The following is a 22,048-nucleotide window of genomic DNA, read 5'->3' as shown; positions in this document are numbered from 1 at the left end:
ATTCCAGGCTGGTGTCTCAATGTTGGGGGGCCAATAAACTTATGTATAAGAAAAAAAAATACGTTGGAGGGATTCATATAATGAAGAAAAAAAAAATCATGTTTTCCACAACAATACAAACTTTTGTTAATCCAAAACATGACATGCATTTTCATCTTCAGTAACTCAAGCACTTCCTTTTTCCTTCCACAAGAAAAAGAAGCACTTAAAAAAGGAAATTTAAAAACTATTTAAAAAATGTTTTAAGTTCAGTTCTGTAAGTACAGGCAGATACCACAAAGAAAATAAATATATTAAGATAGATAATAGTTTAACAATGTGCATTGTGCTAACATGTACAAGAACCAGAAATGAGATGTGAGAAACAGAAACACGAGGGAGACACCCTGAAAGAGAGAGAAAGAGGAGAAGGGGCGAAACGAGCGAGTGTGGAGATTGCATGTTCTCCTCCACTCGTCTCCCACCGTCCCAAAAACATGTTTGAGTTTTGTAGTGTCTCTAAATTGTCCTCAGTGTGTACTGGTGCACTGTGGAGGCCGTGAGGTGACAGCGCTGAACGCAGCGCCGCCATTTCTGGAATCGGTTATTAGTGCGTTCTGAAGTAGCTCTTTATGAACTGCTACTTCCTCCCAGTGAATGTACTGCAGCTCACATTAACTGCACCCTGGAAACATAAAAACAACCAACATCTGCAGCGGGATATTTATTCTTGATTTCCAAATCCTCAATAAATCACAGGTACAAACCTCCATGAAACATCAGCCGGGTTAAACCAACTCTTCTTTTTTTTTTTTTTTGGTGCTTCTGATTTTTACATCTACAAAAAAAAAACAAAACCATTTGCGTTACATTTTCATCGATACACCTGGAAAAACCCTGAAACATTCCTTCTACAGGATCTGATTGAAGTCTATACAAAAATGCAGCGCTGCCGTGTTGCACGCCGGCCTGCTGCGGCCACGTAAAACCTCTCACATGTGCAGTCTTTTTACATTTTGTAAATATAAATATTTATATTAACCATTTACAATCCTGATTACACAACTATCTAATTTGCAAAAAAAAAAAAAAAAATATGCAGGCACTTTACTTCCTTGGTGCCTATAAATAGGGAGAAAAAGCCACCCATTTACATATATATATATATATATATAACTATATAATAGTAGTATATTTAAACATAAGAGCGGTTTCAAGCCTCTGATCGACCACCGTCAGCAGTACAGCTGTAATTACAACGCTTATTGCATATCACAGTCTGGCCGTCTGGAAAAGACACGATTTTTACTGAAAAACCAGAATGTCTTTATGGTTTTAACAGATGTAGTGAACCACATAAATCTCCCTGCAGGCTGTTGTTGCCAGAGAGTTTTTTTAGTTCTGGATCAGAAGCAGCTCGCTCTATTGTTGGAGAAAGACAAGAAAAATCAAAGCCGCTCAGACGGATGAAGAGCTGAAGGTGAACTCCGGGCAGGCGGAGGAGACGGTCGGACTCGACCCACGTGTGTCGCACTGCACACGGCGAGTCCGCAAGGTCACTTGTGTTCGGGAGTGGCGTGACGGACGAAAATCTAAATGACTCTTATCAAAAAGACAGATACTACAAGGAAAAAAAAAGGAAAAAAAAACCCACTCTCTCTCTCTCTCGCTCCAAACTAGCCACAACTGGAAAATGATCTCATCCTGCATACTTTTAGATGGTTTCTTTGAGTTTGTGGGTCCAGACGTAAAAATAATGCTGACCAGGAAACACTGATGAGTAAAGGGAGAGTCTGTTGCATAGAACAGTATTTGCAAGTCAAACTGAATCTAAAAGTGTAACTTTCAAGGTAATATCGAGTTCGTTGAAGTCTCTGATTATTTTGAGGAAGGGGGAAAAAAAAAAAAAAAAAAACTGGAGCAGCGGCGAGCAGCAGAACCGCCGTCTGTGTGGCGCCGGCGGATCACTGCTTCAGCAGGTCTTTGAGCACGGCTCCGCCGCTGGCCTCGGCCGACACCGGCACGGGCGTGAAGGTGGGCAGGGCGTCCGAGATGGGCTTCATCAGCAGGTGGCCGGCCGGGCCGCCGGAGCCGGAGCCGGCCAGCAGCGGCACGGCGGCGGAGCGCGGCGCCAGGAAGGGGTTGGAGTCGCCGGGACGCCTGCCGGCTGCCGCTGCGGCGCCTGCGGGGAGAGAAACGCCGTCGTGAGAGGAGCTCTCTGGGTTGTGTCGCCACTGTTGTGTCGGCGGACGGCTGACCTGCGGCGCCGCCGCTCGCCACGCCGCCGCTGCTTCTCCTGGGAGGAACCGCGCTCAGAGGCTTGAGGTCGAGGACCGGAAGCTTCGGCGCCGGCAGCGAGGGCGTCGACTCCATCTCCAGGAACTTCACAAACATCTCTGAGAAGGACTGGAGAGAGGAGAGAGACCGAACTTTACAGCTACGTACTGATCAGAACGACTTCGGAAATCCAGACTGTGAGGCCGAGTTAATAAAACTCTTTCAGCTCATTTCTTCCGTTTGGGATGCGCTCAGTACCGAGTTGAGTCCCTGGCCGGCGGTGGGTCTCTGCGGCGTGTTGGGGACGCTCTGCGCCGCTCTGCTTCCCAGCCAGCTCGACACCCATCCAGTCACGCCGTGCCGTCCGTCCTCCTCCAACATCTGCAGGCGGGAGGAGAGGAAGCGAACGTAAATAAGACTCTCCCAAAAGTCACCGACACTTCATCCCTTCTGACCGAAAGCAGGCGTTAACCCCTCCCTCGCCCGGGAGAACAATGTTCCTACAGTCGTTGTTTGGGCTGATTTATTGATAGTGGATTCATTTCAGCCGGCCACCGTTTTCCGGGAAACTAATTTGCGGACGCGGTGTGGAGATGAACCGACAGCAGGATCCTCCAGACGGGCCACACTCCGACAGGAAACCCGATCGTCCTCGCTCATTCATGCTCCCGGGGTCGGGATTAGGCTGGGTGGGCCGGCGAAGGCGCTACGAGGGGAACGGCTCGGCTGCTCCGAGCCCCAAACGTCTGGTTCTGTGGCACGTAAACACGAGCTGAGTGGAAAATTTAAATCGCATTAACAGCAGAGGAGGAAGGGGGGGGGGGTGTAGAAAGAAAGACTAAAACAACCTCCAGCGTAATTTAAAAAAAAAGGCTCTTCTGAGGAGCTGTAATCACATCTCGCCCCTCGGCCGGTATCTGTTTTCCTTTAAGAGTGTTGGGTAATCCGCTCTGGACGGAGCCGCTGCCAGACGACCTGCATGAAGAAACACTTTCTTTTTTCAGAGCTCCCGGCGGATTTTCAGGCTCTGCCGGAGTTCAAAGTAGGAGGGTGAGTTTGGTAGCTGCCCATTTGATCCGTGTCCCTGTTGTTTCATGGTCAGGCTGACCCGCGGCGTCGTGTGCAAACAGCGCAGTCACACAGAAAACTGTTCGCCGATGTACAAACAGAGGATTTATCCGTGTGACTCACAGGGACCCCAGCTCCGTGAAGACGTTTCAGGACTGATATCAAACCGTTAAAGCCATGGCAACTCATGATAGACGTCCGCATGAAGCACTATTTACACCTCGATAATTAGGGAGGATTACAGAGAAAATAAAATGTCATTTGTAAGAGATCGACGGTAGCCAGACAGACCGGCTGATAAAAAACCCCGTGAGCTCATTCTTCATTCATTCACAAAAGAGCTTCAATAACATTGCATCGTAAAAGTAAGTTACTTGTAACTCCTGTATTACTTTGTGGAACTTTACAGTTAAAGCACATGACAAATATTCGGGTTTTTGAAGAATTCACTCCACTGAAACGGCACTTTTCAGAGTTTCCAGTGATGTTTTGACGGCTGCAGACTCCGGTCGCTACACAGTCCTGGTCTTACTGGATTTGTCTTCTGCTTCTGATACCGTCGATCACTGTGATCAGCTAGAATCTGAGGTGGGGTCCTCAGGGTCTGTCCTCCAGTGGTTCTCTTCATATATAAAAAAACAACTTTTAGTGTGGCAATCAACAGTGTTCTGTCTGATGTGTCAGATATGACTTGTGGAGTTGCTCCAGGTTCTGTTTTGGGCCCTCTTCCCTTCTTGTTGTACTTCATGCTTTTTGATCAGCTGATCCACAGTTTTAAAAACGTGTTCTACCATTTTTACGCTGACGACATGCAGCTGTATTGCTGTTTAATGACTGAGTCTTATTTTTTATCTGTGCTCCTGGAATATGTTGAGCATCACAGACTGGCTCTGATCAAACTACCTGCAGATAAATTCAAGCGAAACAGAAACTTCGATCAGTGCACCTGAAAATGAGATTCCCCGGATTAGAACCCGTCTTGGTTCTCTGGGTTGATCTGGCAAGTCCAGCATCAGAAACTTCAGTGTCATGTTTGATCAGGTCATGTCTTAAACCAACAACTGTTTTCCTTACCTGAGAAATATCTCTAAGGTGAGAAAAAAGCTGTCAAGGTCTGACCTTGAACTGATCATTCATGATTTCATTTCGTCTTGGGCTATTGCGATTCTCTTTTTACTTGTTTTGAAACGACTGTTCCAAAAATCGTACAAAACGCTGAAGCTGCACTACTGAGAGGTTCACCCAGAACATCCCACATCATCCCAGTTCTGTCCAGTCTTCATTGGCTTCCTGTCAACTCTCAGATGATTGTATAATTTTAGTTCTGACTTTCTGAGCGTTGCATGGCGAGGTCCCCCAGTACATTACAGACTTGTTGTGTCCCCACGCCTCACACAGAACCCCTCGGTCTTCAGACCAAAAACTCCTGAAGGTCCCAAAGACAAGGTTTAAAACCCGGGGGGCCGATCCGTCCAGGCTGTTGCCCCCAGGACTCTGGAACCACCTGCCCTTGTCTTTTCGTATGGCCGAATCTCTCAACTCTTTCAAAAAGAACTTAAAGACACACACAACGTTTTACCCCGTTTGACACCATACTGAATGATTTTATCCCATTTTCAGCAGAAAACCTCTAAAAAAAAGTCATATTTAAGCTAGTTTATCATAAGTAACACATTATATATTGTTAAATGAGAAAAAAGCCCTATAGTACCTTTTAAAAACCATGTTTAGGACAAAGGATACAAAATCTTCTGATGAAATACTAGTGCCATATCGTTAGATCAGAATTTGATCGAAACTTTTAAACTCATAAATAATAAATAGTTTTCCAGCCTAAAGATCCACTTGTAATCGTGCGTACACGTAATAATTAAAAGACTTCCCCCTCATTCTCACAGATTTGAAGAAACGATTCATGTTGGGCTCACCTTATCAACATCTTCTCGGCTGAGTCCCAAGACGCTTCCCATGAGCCTCAGCACGTCGGCACGCTTGGTTTTAGGCGTGTGGAAGTATCCCAAGAACAGGTTACGCATCAGCACTCTGCAACGAGAGCGACGGAGAACACGCCGTCGGACCAGGAGGACGACGGGGGACATTTCTGAGCTGCAATCCTCACTTTCTTCCAACGATTTGAGAATAAACATGATATAACTCTGATAAACTGAGGCCGTGTTCTGGTTTGTCCACATGTAATATGTTTAATCTGAGGGCGCCTGAAAGGACCTGGAGAGATCTGTTGAGGGCGTTGTTTGCCCTCGATTAGGACTGGAAGGATTTTTGTTCTGCAGTTACCGAGCTGTGTGGTATTTCTCAACACATTTCAAAACATGACGGATTAGATGTGATGAAAAAATGACCCTGCAAGTCGAGACTGAGGGTGAAAAAAGCCCAATAGATGAACATTACGTCCATAAGATCAGAGTAAATATGACAAGCAGAAAAGCAGGTGATTTGGTTGAGTGTATCCTTATTCTTAAAGAGCCTTATTTGGACAGAAATATGAAACAAAAAGAGTAAAATCACGTGAAAAGACGTCGCCAGAGCGGCTGCAATCCTTTTCTTCATTCATTTCAAAGCCGACGTGTGTAAACTTACTTGTCTATCTTTCCCTCCGTGCTGTTCAGAAGGTTCATCAGTTTCTTCTGAGCCTCCTCCAACATCTCCTGCCTCACATCCACTGCAACACACACACACACACACACACACACGCGATGTTTCTTCATGTCTTCAGAATGAAGTCCGGCCCGTTGCTGCATCAGCTCCTCATATGTTAACGCTACATTCGAGGCCACAATGCGAAACATCCGCTCTCACAACAAATAAATACCGGGATTATCTTTGAAAAAGGCAGACATTAGCTTGTAAGTGTTCACAGCTGTGCTGAACGACTCCTCCGAGCATTCGCATCACATCAAACTGCTCAAAAACAAGACTTTGATTCCACGTTTTGTTGAATTTGGACTCAGTCCTCTGAGCAGGCAGCAAACCACAAAGAACAAAAACTCTTTCAAAACATTATTTTGTAGATTAAATTCAGGATCTTCTGATGGAGATGAAATTAATGTTTCAGTTGGTGTGTGAAAAAGCACAGATGATTAAAAAAGGCAAGTCTTTTTTCAGGCTTTAGAAAACTACACAACTATTTCTCCAAAATGAGTTTTTCTTGTCATCGATTTCTTTACTATGTGAAGCGTTTGAAGCTGGATTGTCTTCCTGATAAAAAGATACAGATGTAAGGGAATTGAAAATGTGATGAAAATATGTGAAATATGAGATGAAATTCAAATAAAATCTATTTAATCCTTAATGGATGGGATGAGAACTGATAGGGAATCTTTTCTGTATCTATGAGTGAATTTTGTGATGGACAGACTTGGGAAAAGTTCATTTTCCCCCATAATTCAAATGAAACAATGGAATGTGTATTTCACATTTATCATGGGCAAATGCAAAAAAATTCAGTCTTATATTCTTGTTTTATCCTTTACAATTCAAGCTTACAACACAGTGATGTATCTCACACGCCTGCCGGCTAAAAACACTACATATGAAACTTTTTTCTTTAACCATAACCTCTTAACATTCTGCACTGAACTTCACAAGACTTACCCAAAAGATAAAAATCATGTTGTTTTTTGGATTTATTGTTCTAAATCCAGCTGCAGGCTGGGAAAATATTCACAGGGTCTGTGCACACTCAGAGGGGGGTGTTATGATTTCTGAATATTTACTTTTCACATTATCGAATATTTAGATTTATGACAAACCGGAGCGGACGTGCCGACGTCTCACTGGTGCGACTGAAATAATGCGGCACATTCTCACAGTTAATCAGCCGTTAGTGCCACGGAATATACATTTTCCTGATGTGTAAAGCAAATACAACGCCTGCTATCAGTTCTGGGTAAATACAAAGAGGGAGCCGCCGGCGAGCGGCGAAAACAGACCCAGTCTGAGAATTCGCCGTGACGTAACTGCGTGTGATAAGACCCGAAACCTGCCGAGTGTGACACGCAGACCCCCAAACGACAGAGGGAACCCTGCACTTTTCGTTTAGTCTCGAAGTCGTTGTGTGATAAGAGGTGAAGACGGTTCCAACGCTGCAGGGAAGATGCTTTTGAGAACGTTTGGTAAAATGATGGAGAGCAGTAAAAAAAAAAAAAAAAAAAAAAAAAAAGTAATCTGCGCCCCACCTTGTTTCTTCAGCTCTTCGATTTGCTCCTCCTTCAGGTCGAGCTGATCGGTGAGACGAGACGCGGAATCCAGAGCGGCGGTGGCTTCGTCCAGGTTCAACTGACAGGACGAAAAATGTGAAGGGTTACAAAAAAGATCGACATTTGAGCCGCAGGTTGTCTCCCTCAGGTCGGGCAGTGCTACCGACAGACCTTCACCGAGGCCCCGTCAGGACGCTGGAATAATCTAACCGAACATCTGAGGCGACGCCAGAAGGGTTGAAGCGTTTAACGCTCTCATAATGACTTTGTTTGGATTTGTTCTGATTTCCTGGCTCTAGAACTGTCAGAACAAATAAACAGGGTCCTCGTGACTGTCCAAGTCTGTCTTTGTAGTTTATTAGATGTGGAGGCTTCAACAAAAACTGCAAAAAACAAAAAAGCAAATCTCTGCTTGGAAATAAACAGCTTTATCACTGAAATAGTGAACCGTTTGTGGCGGACGCTCGAGTTTTCTGTGGTTGTTGATGTGTTTAGCTGTCGTCATGTTATCCTGCCAGTGACTTATCATCAGCTGGTCTGGATTTATTTAGATTTTATAGATATATAGGTATAAAAAAAATCCACAATGATTGAGTGTTGATCTCCACAGAATAACTTTCAAAAATCTGGCATTTAAAGAATTTCCTTCTGGAATCCATCAAGGATTCCTATTCTAGGAGAATCGAAGAGGTTTGATTAGGAGAAGTCTGGAGCAGAATATGAATAAAAAGGCTCAAAGAAGATAAATAAAACCTCTTTATCAAGGCTTTTTATTAAAATAAGGTTTATTTAATATTCAGGTTATAATTTCTGAGCTACTTTATGATCGTGGTTCTTCAAAATGTTTTCCTTTTCTTGAAATAATGATTTATTTCATTATTCTTTTACATTTACTGAGTTGACACTGTTTATTTTAACTGCACAAAATTTAATCTTATGCTTTGACCGGATGTTATTGTGTTCTCATTATTTCTCTTCCTTTATTTGTTTTTCATTAATGTTGCTTCCTGTTGTTGTCTTTTTATCAGTATTTATATTCCAGTTTTATTCCACTCTGTTAACATAATAAACTTCATTCCCTCGTGTTTTTTATCCCCCCTTTATGCTGCTGAGTTTCCTCGTCCTCGCTCAGGTCATCGATCATTTTTGTTGCGTCTGATAGCAGCTAATAAATAGAAATGGAAGAGACCAATGTGGTTCACCTGCAGAGCTGAGGCCTGGTCCTCCACTGTCACAGCTTTCCTTCTCCACTCGTCTTTCTCCCTCCTGAGCTTCTCCAGTTCAGCCGAGTACATGGCTTTCTCCTCTGAGGGGCGAGAGCAAAACAAACATGATACTGAGGGAAGGATCCACTTTCACTGGCAGGCTGTGACACAATAAATACTAAAACGTCTGCTGGAGTTTGTGTTTTTGCTCAGAGATGAAAATATTAAGACAAAATGAGAACAGAGGGAGGACAGGCGTTAAACCAGGGGTGTCGAACATGAGGCCCGTGGGCCAAAAAAGGCCTGCAAGAGCCTCCAATCTGGCCAAGCCGCCAAGCTAACGGTAGAAATTTCAAAGAAAATACAGATTGTTTAAAAAAAAAAGACAACTACAAGAATTTAATCAAATGGAGTAACAAAATCTCTCACAAAGCTGCAAAAAAAAAGAAAAAGAATTTGGTACAAATATGTTAAACTACTCATCAGACTTTCCTTAAAGCTCAATGAATATTCCAGCTGAAGCGGCTCAGGTCACTCTGGACCCGTTTAGATTTGAACAGTTCAAAGTGCTGGAAGATATCCTTTAATATATTAAGCTTCTTTTTTTGTCATCCATACATTCATGCATCTCTCTCTGTCCTCTGTCTCTTCCTCCAGGATCTCTTTCTTTCTGGTGAAGAGCAGTTTTATTTTCCTCTCTCCACTGTATTTGGAAAAAAATCTTTCTGAATGATAAAGACTTCATCACAATTCATGTTGAAAGCTGATGTTTAAATGAGACGTTTAAAGCCTTCATAATGTTCATAAATCCTCAGAAACTTACCCAAGATATACTGATCTACATGTATATCAACTATTTAATCATATATTTATTAACTACAAAAACACTGCTGCCGGTCTGGAAGAAATGTGGGAAAATTTGGACGTCACCAAGAGAATCAGCCACACTTCCATGTAAGATCCACATTTCTGCAGCAGCATTTAAAGATACTGTCCAGAAATCCCGACTTGCCTTGCTGGAACTGCTCGAGCACCATCTGCAGGTTGGACAGAGACACTGCGTACTGGTTGACCTGATCCTGAGCGGTTCGGAGTTGAGCGCGAGCGTCGTCCCTCTGCTTCACCGCCCCGCTCAGCTGCTCCTGCAGGGACTCCACCTGCATGCTGGCCTGTTGGCTGCAGGGGGGGCCGGGGGGGGGGCAGAGGTCATTCTCACAAAACAAAATTCACTTTAAGGTTCCAAAAAGGACAGGAAAGTTAAAGAAAAGTTTAATATCAGTCAACCAAAATCTGTGTGCGATCCTACGTTGTCATTTGCTCTTGTTCGTTTCACTGGAGCTGATGAATGCTGGTTTCTGATCAGTAAGGTGAGTGGGGACAAATCCACAAACAGAAAATGCTCTGAACAAAATGAAGACTTCATTTGAATGTGGAATAGCTTATTTGCTGTCATTTTAATTTTGATAATGTTACCTTTGGTTGTAATGATTTGATTCATTAACATGAGATAGCTAATTAGTATTTTTAACAGACTCAACATTTCAAACAACGATCGGTCTGTGGAAAGGCTAAAAAGTCTTAATTAAACTCAGAGTCTTGCCGCTGGCCTGACGTGGCTGAACAATTTTAAAGTAAAATCTGTTTTAGAAGTAGGATAGCAGCACAGAGAGAAAGTCTGAAATCACATTTAAGTCATTAATTAATGTGAAGAACAGCAACTTTCTACACAGATAAACAGCCACCAGCGTTGGCTTTTAAAATTTTCTTGAACAAAATGATCGTGCTGGATTTCATTCACACTGGCAAAACGTAAACACTAAAGAAACTGCTACACGGTGCAAATAAACTGAAACACGTCACTCTGCACGCAGCCGATTTTAGAGGAAATAAACTGGTTTCTGCCCTCAAGATTCTGATCTTAACAGGATGGATCTTTCACAAACATTCAGAATCCATTCAATTGATTTTGGAAGCCCAAAGGCTACAGGTCATAATGGTTTTTTTAATCCGTGTAACAAAGCAAGAAAAATATAATGGAGAAAGTGCAAAACTTGGATTAAAAGAGCAGGAGATCTAAGATAGATCCCTGAGGGATGCTGCAGGAAAAAGACATGGACAGGATCAGCAGCAGCTCCAGCAGCTTGAGCAGACACCGACCTGGCGTTCTCCACGGCGCTGGAGGACGAGGCCAGCTTCTCGTCCAGCTGCGCCACCCTCCTCCTCAGCTCCGTCTCCCGGTCCTCTGCAGCCAGCGCCTCCCTGGTGTACGAGTCCTCGATCTCCAGCAGGTGGTTACGTAACCTTTCCAGCTCCAAGTTGAGACGAGACTCTTTATCTCTCATGTGCTGCAGCTGAAAACACCAGAGAAAGAGCTTCATCGCTGTATCTCCATTAAAAGAACGTATAAATCTCACAGAAATAATGTTTTGCTCGTGTTCAGTCTTGTATCTCGGTGTTGAACAGTCTTGTTCGGTACATCGACAGAGTGATGGGCGGATATCAGCGTCTCACCTCGGTCTGCACTGCCGTCGTCTCCATTTGCTTCTGTTTGAGCGCCATCATCACCTGATCCCTCTCCTGCTGGAACAGCACCGCTTTCTCCTGCATGGACTTCATTTCGTTCAGGAGCTGATTCAGCTCGCCGTTTTTACCCTGCGTCACGTCGTCCGTGGAAGAAACACAGGAGCAGACATGAGAAAACGTCAGCCTGAAGTGACGGGTTCCAGAGCGGCAGACGGCCGGCCTACCTGCTCTTTATCTTTGAGCATCCTCTCCACGGTGGCGGCCTTCTCGCTCATGGCGCTCAGCTCGAACTCCTTCTCTCGCAGCAGGAGAGAAACCTGCATGTTGGTTTCCTGCAGCGCCCTGAACTCCGACTCCTTCTCCCGGGAGCGTGCGGCCACCAGCTCGTTCTCCTCCTTCAGCGTCTTGGCGTCCATTTCCAGGATGAGGGCGCGTTCCTTCAGGTTGGTCACGGCCTGCTTCAGCACCTCGTTGTCGTTCTCGCGGTTCCGCAGGGCGTCGCTCACCTGGGCGAGCTGGTCTCCCTTGGTTTTGATGAGGAGGTCCTTCTCCCGGACGGACCTCTGCAGGGCGTCCAGCCGCTCTCGGACGTGCCGGGCCTCCTCGGCCTGGCTCTTCTGCTCGCTCTCCGACGCAGACGCCGAGTTGGAGAGGCGGTGGTTGTTCTCCTGCAGGGTCCTGATTATGTTCTCCTTCTCTGCCAACTGCGCTCGCAGTCGATCGAGTTCCTCCTGCAGTTTCTCGCCGACGACGGGCGGGGAAGCTTGCCGGCCGGTGGGTTCGGCCGCGGGCGAGGGGACATCGGGAGCCGGGGCTACGTTGTCCAGTTTCCCCAACAGGACGTCCTTGGTGGTGCTGAGCTGCGTGATGGTCTGCTGGACCTGAGCCAGCTCCACGCTCAGACTCCCCAGCCTCCTCTCCTTCTGCTCGTAGCTCTGGATCAGCCGGGTGTAGTCCACCGACAGCTTGGAGCTGCAGTCGCTGTCGGCGGAGACCTGGCTCTGCAGCTTGACCAGCTCCTCCTGCAGCTGCGCAGACTCGTGCTGCATGTTCTTCACCGTTGTGATCACCTGCTGCTTCCACTCCTCCATCTTCTTCACCTGCTGCTTCAGAGTGTCCCGCTCCTGCAGCAGCTCCTCGAACTGGTTGCTGCTGACGCCCCCGGAGCCGGCGCCGGGCTCCCCGCCCGAGGCCTGCAGCACCGTCACCAGGGTCTGGCACTTCTGGGTCAGGGCGTCGATCTCGATGTCCTTCTCCCTGATGATCCGCGAAAGGTTCTGGATTGTCTCCTTGAACATTTCTTGGCTTCCTGAGGGGTCGCTCATGTTGGACAGGCGCTGGTTCTCCTGCTGCAGCTTCAGCAGGGCCGCCTCCTTCCCTGCCATGATGTCCATGAGCCGGTGGTAGTCGGAGCGGAGCTGGCTGTTCTCCCGGGTCTTCTCGTTGAGCACGGCCAGCACCTGCTCCCTCTCCACGGCGTACGCCTGCAGCTGCTGCTGCAGGAACAGGACGTCCTGGTTGTGTCCTCCGCCCATGGACACCCTGGCGTGAAGAGCCTGAATCTCCAGGTCCTTCTGCAGGATCATCTGGGACAGTTTTCCCACCTCGTCCCGAGAGACCACCAGCTGGTCCAGCTGCTTGGCCAGCGACAGGTTCCTCTCGTTCAGCTGGCTGATCTCCGTCTCCTTCTCCTTGATGCCCTTCACCAGTTTCTCGATCTCCACCTTGGAGAGGTCGTGCTTCTCGTTCCCGTTCTCCTGATTGAGGGACTGCGTCTTGTTCTCCTGCAGGATGACGTCCCCCTGGACCGGAGGAGGGTTGGCTGGGTCCCGGCTCTCCCTGAGCCCGTCCAGCGCCTGCTGGAGGCGACCGATCTCTTCGTCCCTGGCGTGGATGAGCCGGTCGTAGTTGAGTGCGGTCTGCTGGTTCCGGGCGTGCGCCTGCTCCAGCTCGCCCTGCTGAGCCTGCAGGGACTGCTGGGACAGGAGGAGGGACGCCTGCTGCTCCTCCACGGTTCTCCTCAGACTCTGGATCTCTTCGTCCAGGCCGTTGTTGGACGACTTGAGCTGTGTGATCTCCGTCTCCAGCTCAGTGATGATGTCCAGCGTCCGGGGCTCGGCCAGATGCTGCGGTCTGCTCTGCTGGTCCCGGAGTCGATCGATCTCCTCCTTCAGATGGCTGTTCTCCTCCTTCATGCCTCCTAACTGCTTATCCTTCTCCTCGAGCACCTGCTTCAGAGACTCCGCCTCCTTGCTCATGACGGACATGCTGTTCTCCAACTCCTTCTGTAGGTCGGCAGCATTTTGTTTCAAGGTTTCCACAAAGACGTCTTTTTCCTGCAGCAAGTCCGTCAGCTGCTTCTGCCCTGCCACCGTGATGGAGAGCATCTCGTTGGTGTCCCTGTGGTCCGACGCCTGCTGCTCCAGGTCTCTCCTCAGCTGGGCCATCTCCATGTCTTTCTCCTGGATGAGCTTGATGGCGCGCTCGTGCTCGGTCTGCAGGGCGGAGGCGTCCATGGACCGGGCTCGGGTCAGCTCCTCGATGGTCTGCTGGTACTGCCTCACCTGCTCGCTCAGCTTCCTCTCAGCCTGCGCCACTTCGCCCTCCAGCTGGTTCTTCTCCAGCCTCAGAGCTTCGATGCGAGTGTCCTTCTCCCTCACGACCCTGTTCAGGCCCGCCTGGCTTTCCTTCAGCTGCCTGCTCAGTTCTTCAACTTCACCAAGAGTTTGCTCGCCGTCCTCCTTCAGCCTCCTGTTCTCCATCTTCAGATCGTAGTTCTCTGAAGCCACCAGCTCATGAGAGTTCCTCATGTCACCCAGTTCTCTCCTCATTTCTGCCGCCTCCTTGTCCTTCCTTGCCAGCTCTTCTTTGGCCTCTCCGTCTCCTCCGCCCGATCCCCGGTCCAGCTGTGCTCGGGCGGCGGCCAGCTGCTCCTCTCTCTCCTGCAGGTCCTTCCTCAGCTCCGCCGCTTCTCTCCGTGCGTCGCGGCTCTGCTCTTGCGCGTGGCTCAGCTTGTCCTTCATCTCCTTCGCGGTGCGCTCCAGCTCCCGCTTGCTCATGTGCAGGTCGTTGAGGCTGAAGGCGCTCTGGCTCATCTTCTCCTTCTGGCTCTCCAGCTCGCGCTCCAGCGAACTCCTCTGCTCTCTGGTGGCGCTGAGCTCCGCCGTCGCTCTCGCCAGCTCTGCTTCGGCCTCCTTCAGCTGCCTGGAGAGCTGCTCCTTCACCGATATCATATGCTGGAAGGAAACAAGAGGATGTTACAAACAAATCCTGGGGAGAATTGTCATTTGGATAAAATGTATATTTAACACACAAAAATAATGGATTTTTGTTGTCGAGTTGTTCTGAGCAGGAATTAATCATCTATCCATCAATCTTTAATGTTCATTTTCCAGAGTCGCAAAGAAATCTGGTGTGATCATTTTGATTAAAAGAACGAGAGGACTGCGCCGGACCTGTGTTGCTTCCTGGTTCTGCCGGTCCAGTTCTTCCAGTTCAGACATGAGCGTGTCCCGTTCCTCCTCCGTGGCTCGCAGGGCTTTTTCTCTCCTCTCCAGCTCAACCTTCAGATCCTCCACAGGCTCCGCGTCACCGGCTCCATCGTCAACAACTTTCTCTTCTGCTGCAGTCAGCCTTTCCTGCAGGTTAACCTGCGAACAAAACAAAACCTCTTGCTGAGACTGTGCTCCTTTTCCAACTCATCGGCCCGTCATCACATCACGAGAATGCAGCTGTAAGTAAACAACAAGTCAATAAGGGAATTTTCTTGTTTTTCGGTATCAAAGTTCAAGATTTCACTACCTCAAAGCCTACATCAGCATTTTCCACTCTAAATCGTCCTCGGAGACTTAAAACCAGACAGTTTTTTGGGAAAAGTTTAGATATTTGTCTTCAGTTGCAGGGAGTAAAACAAAGAGCTGTGCCAGGAAAATAAGCACTCAAGTTCAGGCAACTGAGAACTGAACTGACATGTAAATATACTGTATAAACAAGGAAAAGTGGAACATGTTTACCTTCAAAACCTGACAGAAATTGCATAAACTAACCCTGAACAGCCACGCCAGGCAGAAACTTGCTTAAATAAAGTTATTTCTGAAGCACACAGACGAACCTTGTCTTGTTCCAGGGCCTCCTTCTCCTGTCGAAGTGTCCCGATGATGGTGTTCAGCTCCAAGATGTCTGCGTGCTCCACCTCTTCCTTTGGTTCCGCCTGCAGTCCACATTAAACAACTGCATTAATGACAGGTCAATATTTGGAGAAGACTCCGAATGCATGTGGCGGGACTGTAAAACAGAACGCATGTATGATTGTTTGTGGTAACACTCGCCTCAGTCAAGTTCTGCAGTCGCTCGATTTCTTTCTCCGCAGCTATAAAGAGAAAATCTGAATTAACGTGGAGATATTGAACTGTCATTGTGCTGATATTACAAACAGAAGGTATGAAACCTGTGAAATTTACTGAATAGGAATCCTTAACAATTCTGGGCAGAGAGACAGTTACCTCTTTGTAGAAAACTGTATGTAAATATTAAACGTTTATCAGATTCAATGTACCTGTCAGGTTACTTCTCAGCGTCTGGATCTCGTGGTCCAGCTGGGCTTTCTGCAGAGCCTTCCCCTCCTGCTCCTGCACTCGGGTCTGCAGCTCGGCCACCGACGCCTGCAGCCGGGTGTAGTTCTGCAGCAGCCCGGCGTTCTCCTCCTGCGCCTCGTCCCGCTCCGCCTGCAGCGACGCCTGCTTCTCCTGCGCCGCCTCCAGACCGCCGGACAGCTCGGAGAGCTGCTTCTCCCTCTGCTCCGCCGCTTCCTGCAGGGACTGGAGGCTTTTCTGGAGTTCAGACAGTCTGGAGGAGTCTGCCTCGGCTCCGCCACCTACAGAGGAAAAATAATTCAGAACAAGATTGTTGGTCTGTTGAAAAATGGACTGAATTCAATGTCAAGGATTCAACTCAGATCCAGCTTCATATCAGAGAAACTGACCGCTGTGAATCTGCTCCTCCAGCTCCTCGATCCGCTCCTCGTACTCGGCCAGCTCCTCCCGGTGCCGCCGGGTCACGTCGGACATCTTGTGCCTGTGGGCGTCCTGCAGGGCTGCCAGCTCGTGCTGGTGCACGTCCTCCTCGCGGCTCATCTCGTCCCGAAGCTCCTGCTCAAAAACAGCCACAGGGTCAGGCTCACGGCCGCCGGGCTGGAACGGTGCGGGTGAGATGCCAGGAGAGAAGAGTCACCTTGATGGTCTGCTGAAGCTTCAGAATCTCGCCCTGGTCTCCGCTGCTCCCTCCAGACGTCGCTGCCTGCAGGAAACAAAATATATCTTGTAAATACAATTTATTTTTGACGCTTCAGCAAGATGAAGTTCCATCGTCTCTGTGACCGACCCCCCCACCCCCCACCTCCACCTGCCTGAGACATCCGCCTCCAGTGCGCCGCCTCGGCCTCCAGACGCAGCAGCTCCGTGGACAGCCTGTTGATCTCCTGCTGCGACCAGATCACGTCGCTGAAGTCGGCCTCGTCGCCGTGGAAACCCTGGAGCGACCCGGAGGGCCGAGAGAGGAAGGAGGCGGAGGAGGAGGTGGCGGTGGTGGAGGAGGAGGAGGAGGTGGTGACGGGCAGCAGCGCCGGGCCGGAGGAGGCCGACTGGGCCGACCGCTGCAGCTTCTGGACTTCCTCCTGGAGGCCGCTCTGCCGGGCTTTCAGGTGACTGATCTCCACCTGAGGAACACACACACACACACACACACACACACACACACACATTCATAACAATCTTCAAAATGAAATCTGGAACTATTCCTGGACTGTCTCGATTATTTACATCTTTCTGCTGCAGCAGAGTTCTGTATTCTGCAGACTGCTGTTTAATCTGGATCTCCGAAGCCTCCAGCTTCTCTTCCAGCTCGGCGTGAAGCCTCTTCAATCTGTCGTACTGCAACAAAAACGGGGACAAACACAAAATACTATTAACAAAACACATGTATGCTGGAGACTGATGTGAAATCAGAGCACGTGGTTATATCAATCTGGATGGATAAGAGACTTTTTTCCCCCATTTTCCAACAATTTTAATTAATCTGAAACCACATTAGAAATTTTATCTATTTGTTATTTTAGCAGGTTCAGTATTTTTTGCATTTTGAATGAGTTTTTAGCAGTTTCGGTCACCTTGATTCATCTTAATTTCATTATTTGCTCATCTTTCTCAACAAATCAAACAAGAAGGTACACAGCAGCAGGAGCAGCAAAAACGAACGAGTGTTTAAAAAGTGACAGTGAAAGGCAGCGCAGGTGAAGCATATTTTCACTGAAACGGCTGAAGCATCTACTTTAAACGCCACGTTTGTCTCTTGGAGGTGAGTTTCTTCTGCCCTCACAGAGCATCGGCTGCTTCAGCCCTCGGGGCATATCATACACGTTTGGTATCGAGTGTGTTTACGGCAGCAGGATGAGACATGCGAGACTAAAAATACACCGTCTCCGAGGTGATAAAGCAGCAGGCCAGGAGCTCTGAAGTTTCCCCCCTCTGTTTCACAGAAGATGGAGATTAAATGATGAAAGTAGGAATACAAACACGGTGAGTGGGATTGATAAGTTTAGTCCCCCTCTTTTTATCTAAATCCAAATAAATTCGACAATCAGGGTGTGAAATTATAAACTTTTATCTCTTTCAGTTTATGACTTGTGGAGACTGAAAGAAAATTAACTTTCCTTTTTGTTACTAAAGTTAATTTCCTTTATGAACTATTCATGCTGGATATTTGAAATTTTCAGGAATTGCTTAATGACGTCTAAAACAGTTACGATTGTATAAAAATGCTGGTTATTCAAAACTTTTAGCATCTAAATCTCCCGTGTCTGTAATTACATTGAGGCCGTCTGGAGTAAATATGGCTCTAGCATTGCAATAAAGTGAACGCCTGTTTCTTTTTTTTCCAAAAATAACTGTATTTTTAACATCTTCAACATCACAGTGAGTTTCAAATGATGTGAAATGCTGGTAAATCCTGTCTGTATTTGAACAGTGGGCCACTGTAGTGACTAATGCATGAACACAGCGCTCCACTGCTCTCCTTTCTAAAAGTTTTGGAATTTCCTGAATGTCATAAATGCTCCGTGACTTATGGTTTTGAGAAGTGCGCGGGCCAAACCTTCAGCGGCGACAGGATAGGAGTGTGAGAAAAGAGCCTGACCTCAAATTTCTGGGTGGCAAACGCCGTCTCCACTTCGGCCAACTTGGAATTGGAGACTTGCAGCTCTGTGGCAGCGTCTGTGAAACGTGAAGAAAGAAGTAACGCAGATGTGAGAGGCGCATGACTGGAGAAATCCTGCACGATAAACGAAGGAAAATAAACCTTATATAGGAGGAATTTGCAAACATATGTATTTCATCCGTTCGTACATTCATGGCATACCAACTGTGTTTTTCTCCGTCTATCAGTGGTGCACAGGTCTGGATAACCCGGCTCACGTGACACTCCAGGATCTCCAGACATCTTGTCTAACAGCTGAACAAGTCTCAGGCCACACGCCATCACTGACGGATTCACTTCAACTTCAAGTCATCATCTCCCCCCCCCCCAAAAAATAAAAGCTCAGTTAAATAAACCTCCTCCGAACAGAGATAACAAGTCACACTTTTGCTTTTTCCACCGCAGCTGTGAGTTGGAAATGTTGGGCCAAAGTTCTCTCTGCGTCAGCGTTTTTATCTTTTGCTGTCTGTTTGCTTCAAACTGAGATTTCAGTCATTCCGTAAATATTCTGGAGCTTTTCTCATTTTTGCTCATGAATCAACACAATCAATCACTTTAAAACCTCACGAAGCAATAAACCACGGAAGACGGTTCAAGAAGGTGCTTAAGGGACATTTCAGCTGCTTCCTTCTGGGAAAGTCACACAGAAAAGTTTTACTCAAAAGTAACAATCTTAGTGGAAGAAGAAGAAGATTATGAAGAAGACAAAGATTAACAATAAGACATAGGAGACAAAATAGCAAAGTCTAAGACAAATAAGTCGAGCAGATTAAGAAGAAACAAAGAAGACGACAAAAACACAGAAGTCTAAGAATTAATAGAATTCTTATACAGAACAATGTGAGTTGATGAGTTACCACTGTGGATCTGAACAAATAAATGGAATAACTAAAATAATTACAAATAAGACTAATTCTTGGCGAATCCTTTACAGTCAATAGCATCGCTTTGGTTGCTGCTGATGCTTTGAAAGGTTCGACTTGCAGTTGCTTTCCTGTTTTGCCTTTTCTTGAGTGTTTTTTCCCATAACAAGAATACTGACAGATAATTTGGCCTCAAACTGTTCAGAAGCCTGCTGCTATGTCAGCATTCACACTGATAATAACTACAGGAGAATCCGTTCTCTTCTCTTAGCAGTCAGACATGCCAGAATCGTTCCACCACCACACTTCACTGATAATTACAACATGTTTTAAATCTCCAGTCTTGATGGACTTCAGAGTGTGTGGCTCTCAGGAAGTTTGAAAGTGATTTCCTCAGATGGAGAGCAGAAGGCTCTGCCTGCGATGGGGGTGAGTTCAGTCCGGTGGAAGTGGAGATGAGTGATTAGAACAAAGAGAGCATGTCGTAGTGTGTGTTTTGAGCAGTTCTTTCAGCGAGGTATGATTTGGATCTCCATACTTCTGTCTTCCCAGCATTCTGCTACAAGCTGATCTCAGACCGACTCTGATCTGAACTTCCAGTTTTTGTGGTTTGTCAATGATTTCAACCTGGCAGTGGACCCTCTTTATTCAAATATCAAGACGTTTTATTCCTGCAAGCTGTTCGTGGTATTTCTCTTGTTCTATATCTTGACATTTATCACACCTGTTTCTGTGGTCTATTGAGTCTTTTGGTGTTACACCAATACATTTTTAATTACGGTCAACCCAAAGTATTCATTTGATGGGAGAGTCAGATTCAGGGATCTATAAGCAAGTAGAAATGTTTTAAAATCCATTTCCAGTGTTACTGGGAGCCACAAGGAGGCTAAAGTGGGAGAAGAGTGACCTGTTTCTGCAAGACTGAGTGGAACAGCATCTCTGAAGCTGGTTAGCATGATGCAGTTTACAGAGATCCAGGAGGAAACAATCACAAATACGCACATAACTATACTGAAATTCAGGTTAATCATAATTGTAATTTTACTCAAGTCGATTTCACATCATGCAATCTCATTGCTACTTCTAAAATCATAAGTTTGAGCACTTCCACTATTTTCTGTACAAACTGAAATATTATCCTGCTTTAAATCTATATAGCTGTTCACAAAATTGACATTTTCCAAATCATTTATGTGAGACATATGCTTCAAACTTAGATGTTTTACACAAACAAACTGGTGCTATTGATGAAATTAGTTACTGACTAATGTTGACAAAAGAGGAGCAATGTCTGTTTATTTGTACTTCAGTACTTTAGTACAAATTGTTCTTCCACCTCAGGAGTAATAGCAAAATAAATACAGAGAATAGAAAGTAAAAGAAATAATAATGAATTAGTTCTTCTCTTAACAATGTTTTTATTTTAATTTGTGTATAACTTTATGGGAACAGCAGGGCATGGACTTATTTTTGTTCTGTTTAAGTAGGTGGAACTGTGTTGCTACAACTTCATTATTTCATGAATAAATTAGGAAAATTGAAGATTAACATTGCAAACTCAACAGTAATAAAACATCTGAGTGCTTCATCCATATGAAATCTATTTAAATGTGGGTATGGTGCAAGTTTAAGATGGAAAAAGCAGAAAACAGCCACCTTGCTTCATTAAAAACATGCCGTTTGTCACAGGGTCGGTAAACACTGACATATGTGGTCACTTGACAGACAACAGGAGGAGAAGGGACTCACCTCCCACCTCCTCCACCCCTTCCAGCAGCATGTCTTTGGTAAAAGTAGAGATCTGCCCGGTGAACGATGACAGGCTCCCTCCGACCTGCCCCAGAGACTGCCCGAGGCCGGAGCCGAGTCCTCCCAGCCACGATGACATCTTCACAGGCGATCAAAAAACACAAACAAACAAAAACAAAGCCGGGGAGGACAGGCAGGATAAGTGAGCTTTCACTCCCGGGAGGGGGGAGTCAGAGCGGGCATCGAGCTCAGCTGCGGACCGGGGAACTTTAGAGATGTCATTAAGTTTAGAATCCACTTTTTTAAATCCGGTTTCCAGGCTGACAGACTCCCAGTTAGCGAGCAACAACACCCGGCTAACAGCAGCTGAGCGTCCGCCTGAAGGAATCCGTCCGAACCGGCGAGCGAAGCGGCATCACACCGGAGGGAGGCCGGGTACCGGGGGGATTCGCGGCTTCACGGTGGACTCCGGTTCACCCACGGGCGGTGAGAGCGGTGAATTCAGCGGGAGGGGAGTCCAGAGTGTCCTGAAAGTGCCACCTCGACTGCAGCCATTACGGCTCCGCTGCGGCTGGCAGCTCTGACGTGGACACGGACCGGCCGCGGTGCATTGTGGGATACTGGAGGACCAACAAAACCGTGGTGCGTTCAGGAAACCTCAGAGAGCTCACTACCGAGTCATGTTCGCTCAGTTGATCAGAAAATTAAATAAATATACTTAATTCAAACAAGAATATAGAAACTAGCTGTCAGAATTCAATTTTATTAAAAGTCAGAATGATTTTCCCTGATTAAGTAAAAGCGTTAAGTTTTCAACCTTGTGTTTTCCAATAAGGAATTAATGAAATACTCAAACACACCAGGAGAGGCCCCATTACTGTTAAGTTCATTATGATTTAATTTTTACGTTTGTCTTTAA

At 46.6% G+C, this 22,048-nt stretch overlaps 1 protein-coding gene across 1 annotated transcript; it reads right to left on the bottom strand.

The window, feature by feature from the left end:
• Positions 1–850: 850 nt before the first annotated feature.
• Positions 851–21,688, bottom strand: trip11 (thyroid hormone receptor interactor 11). The gene is made up of 21 exons (XM_030116407.1): positions 21,130–21,688; positions 18,458–18,534; positions 17,086–17,196; positions 16,670–16,982; positions 16,499–16,560; positions 16,251–16,416; positions 15,825–16,142; positions 15,598–15,638; positions 15,381–15,479; positions 14,725–14,919; positions 11,494–14,505; positions 11,258–11,398; positions 10,904–11,097; positions 9,759–9,922; positions 8,744–8,847; positions 7,521–7,620; positions 5,923–6,004; positions 5,253–5,367; positions 2,515–2,637; positions 2,238–2,385; positions 851–2,161 (listed from the first exon to the last, which is right to left on the bottom strand). Exons 1-21 carry the CDS (start codon positions 21,266–21,268, stop codon positions 1,944–1,946), a joined length of 5,922 nt encoding a protein of 1,973 aa, XP_029972267.1. The 5' UTR covers positions 21,269–21,688; the 3' UTR covers positions 851–1,943.
• Positions 21,689–22,048: the final 360 nt, after the last annotated feature.

This window comes from Salarias fasciatus, chromosome 19 (genome assembly GCF_902148845.1).
Source record: "Salarias fasciatus chromosome 19, fSalaFa1.1, whole genome shotgun sequence".
Lineage (NCBI taxonomy): Eukaryota > Metazoa > Chordata > Actinopteri > Blenniiformes > Blenniidae > Salarias > Salarias fasciatus.
This window is presented reverse-complemented; position numbering and strand designations above follow the sequence as displayed.

Coding starts and splice junctions, on each gene's coding strand:
- trip11 (XM_030116407.1), bottom strand. CDS start 21,268: ATGTCATCGTGGCTGGGAGGACTCGGCTCCGGCCTCGGGCAGTCTCTG. Junction 16,983..17,085: donor CTCTGCTGCAGCAGAAAGAT/GTAAATAATCGA, acceptor TGTGTTCCTCAG/GTGGAGATCAGTCACCTGAA. Junction 2,162..2,237: donor GGCGAGCGGCGGCGCCGCAG/GTCAGCCGTCCG, acceptor CTCTCCCCGCAG/GCGCCGCAGCGGCAGCCGGC.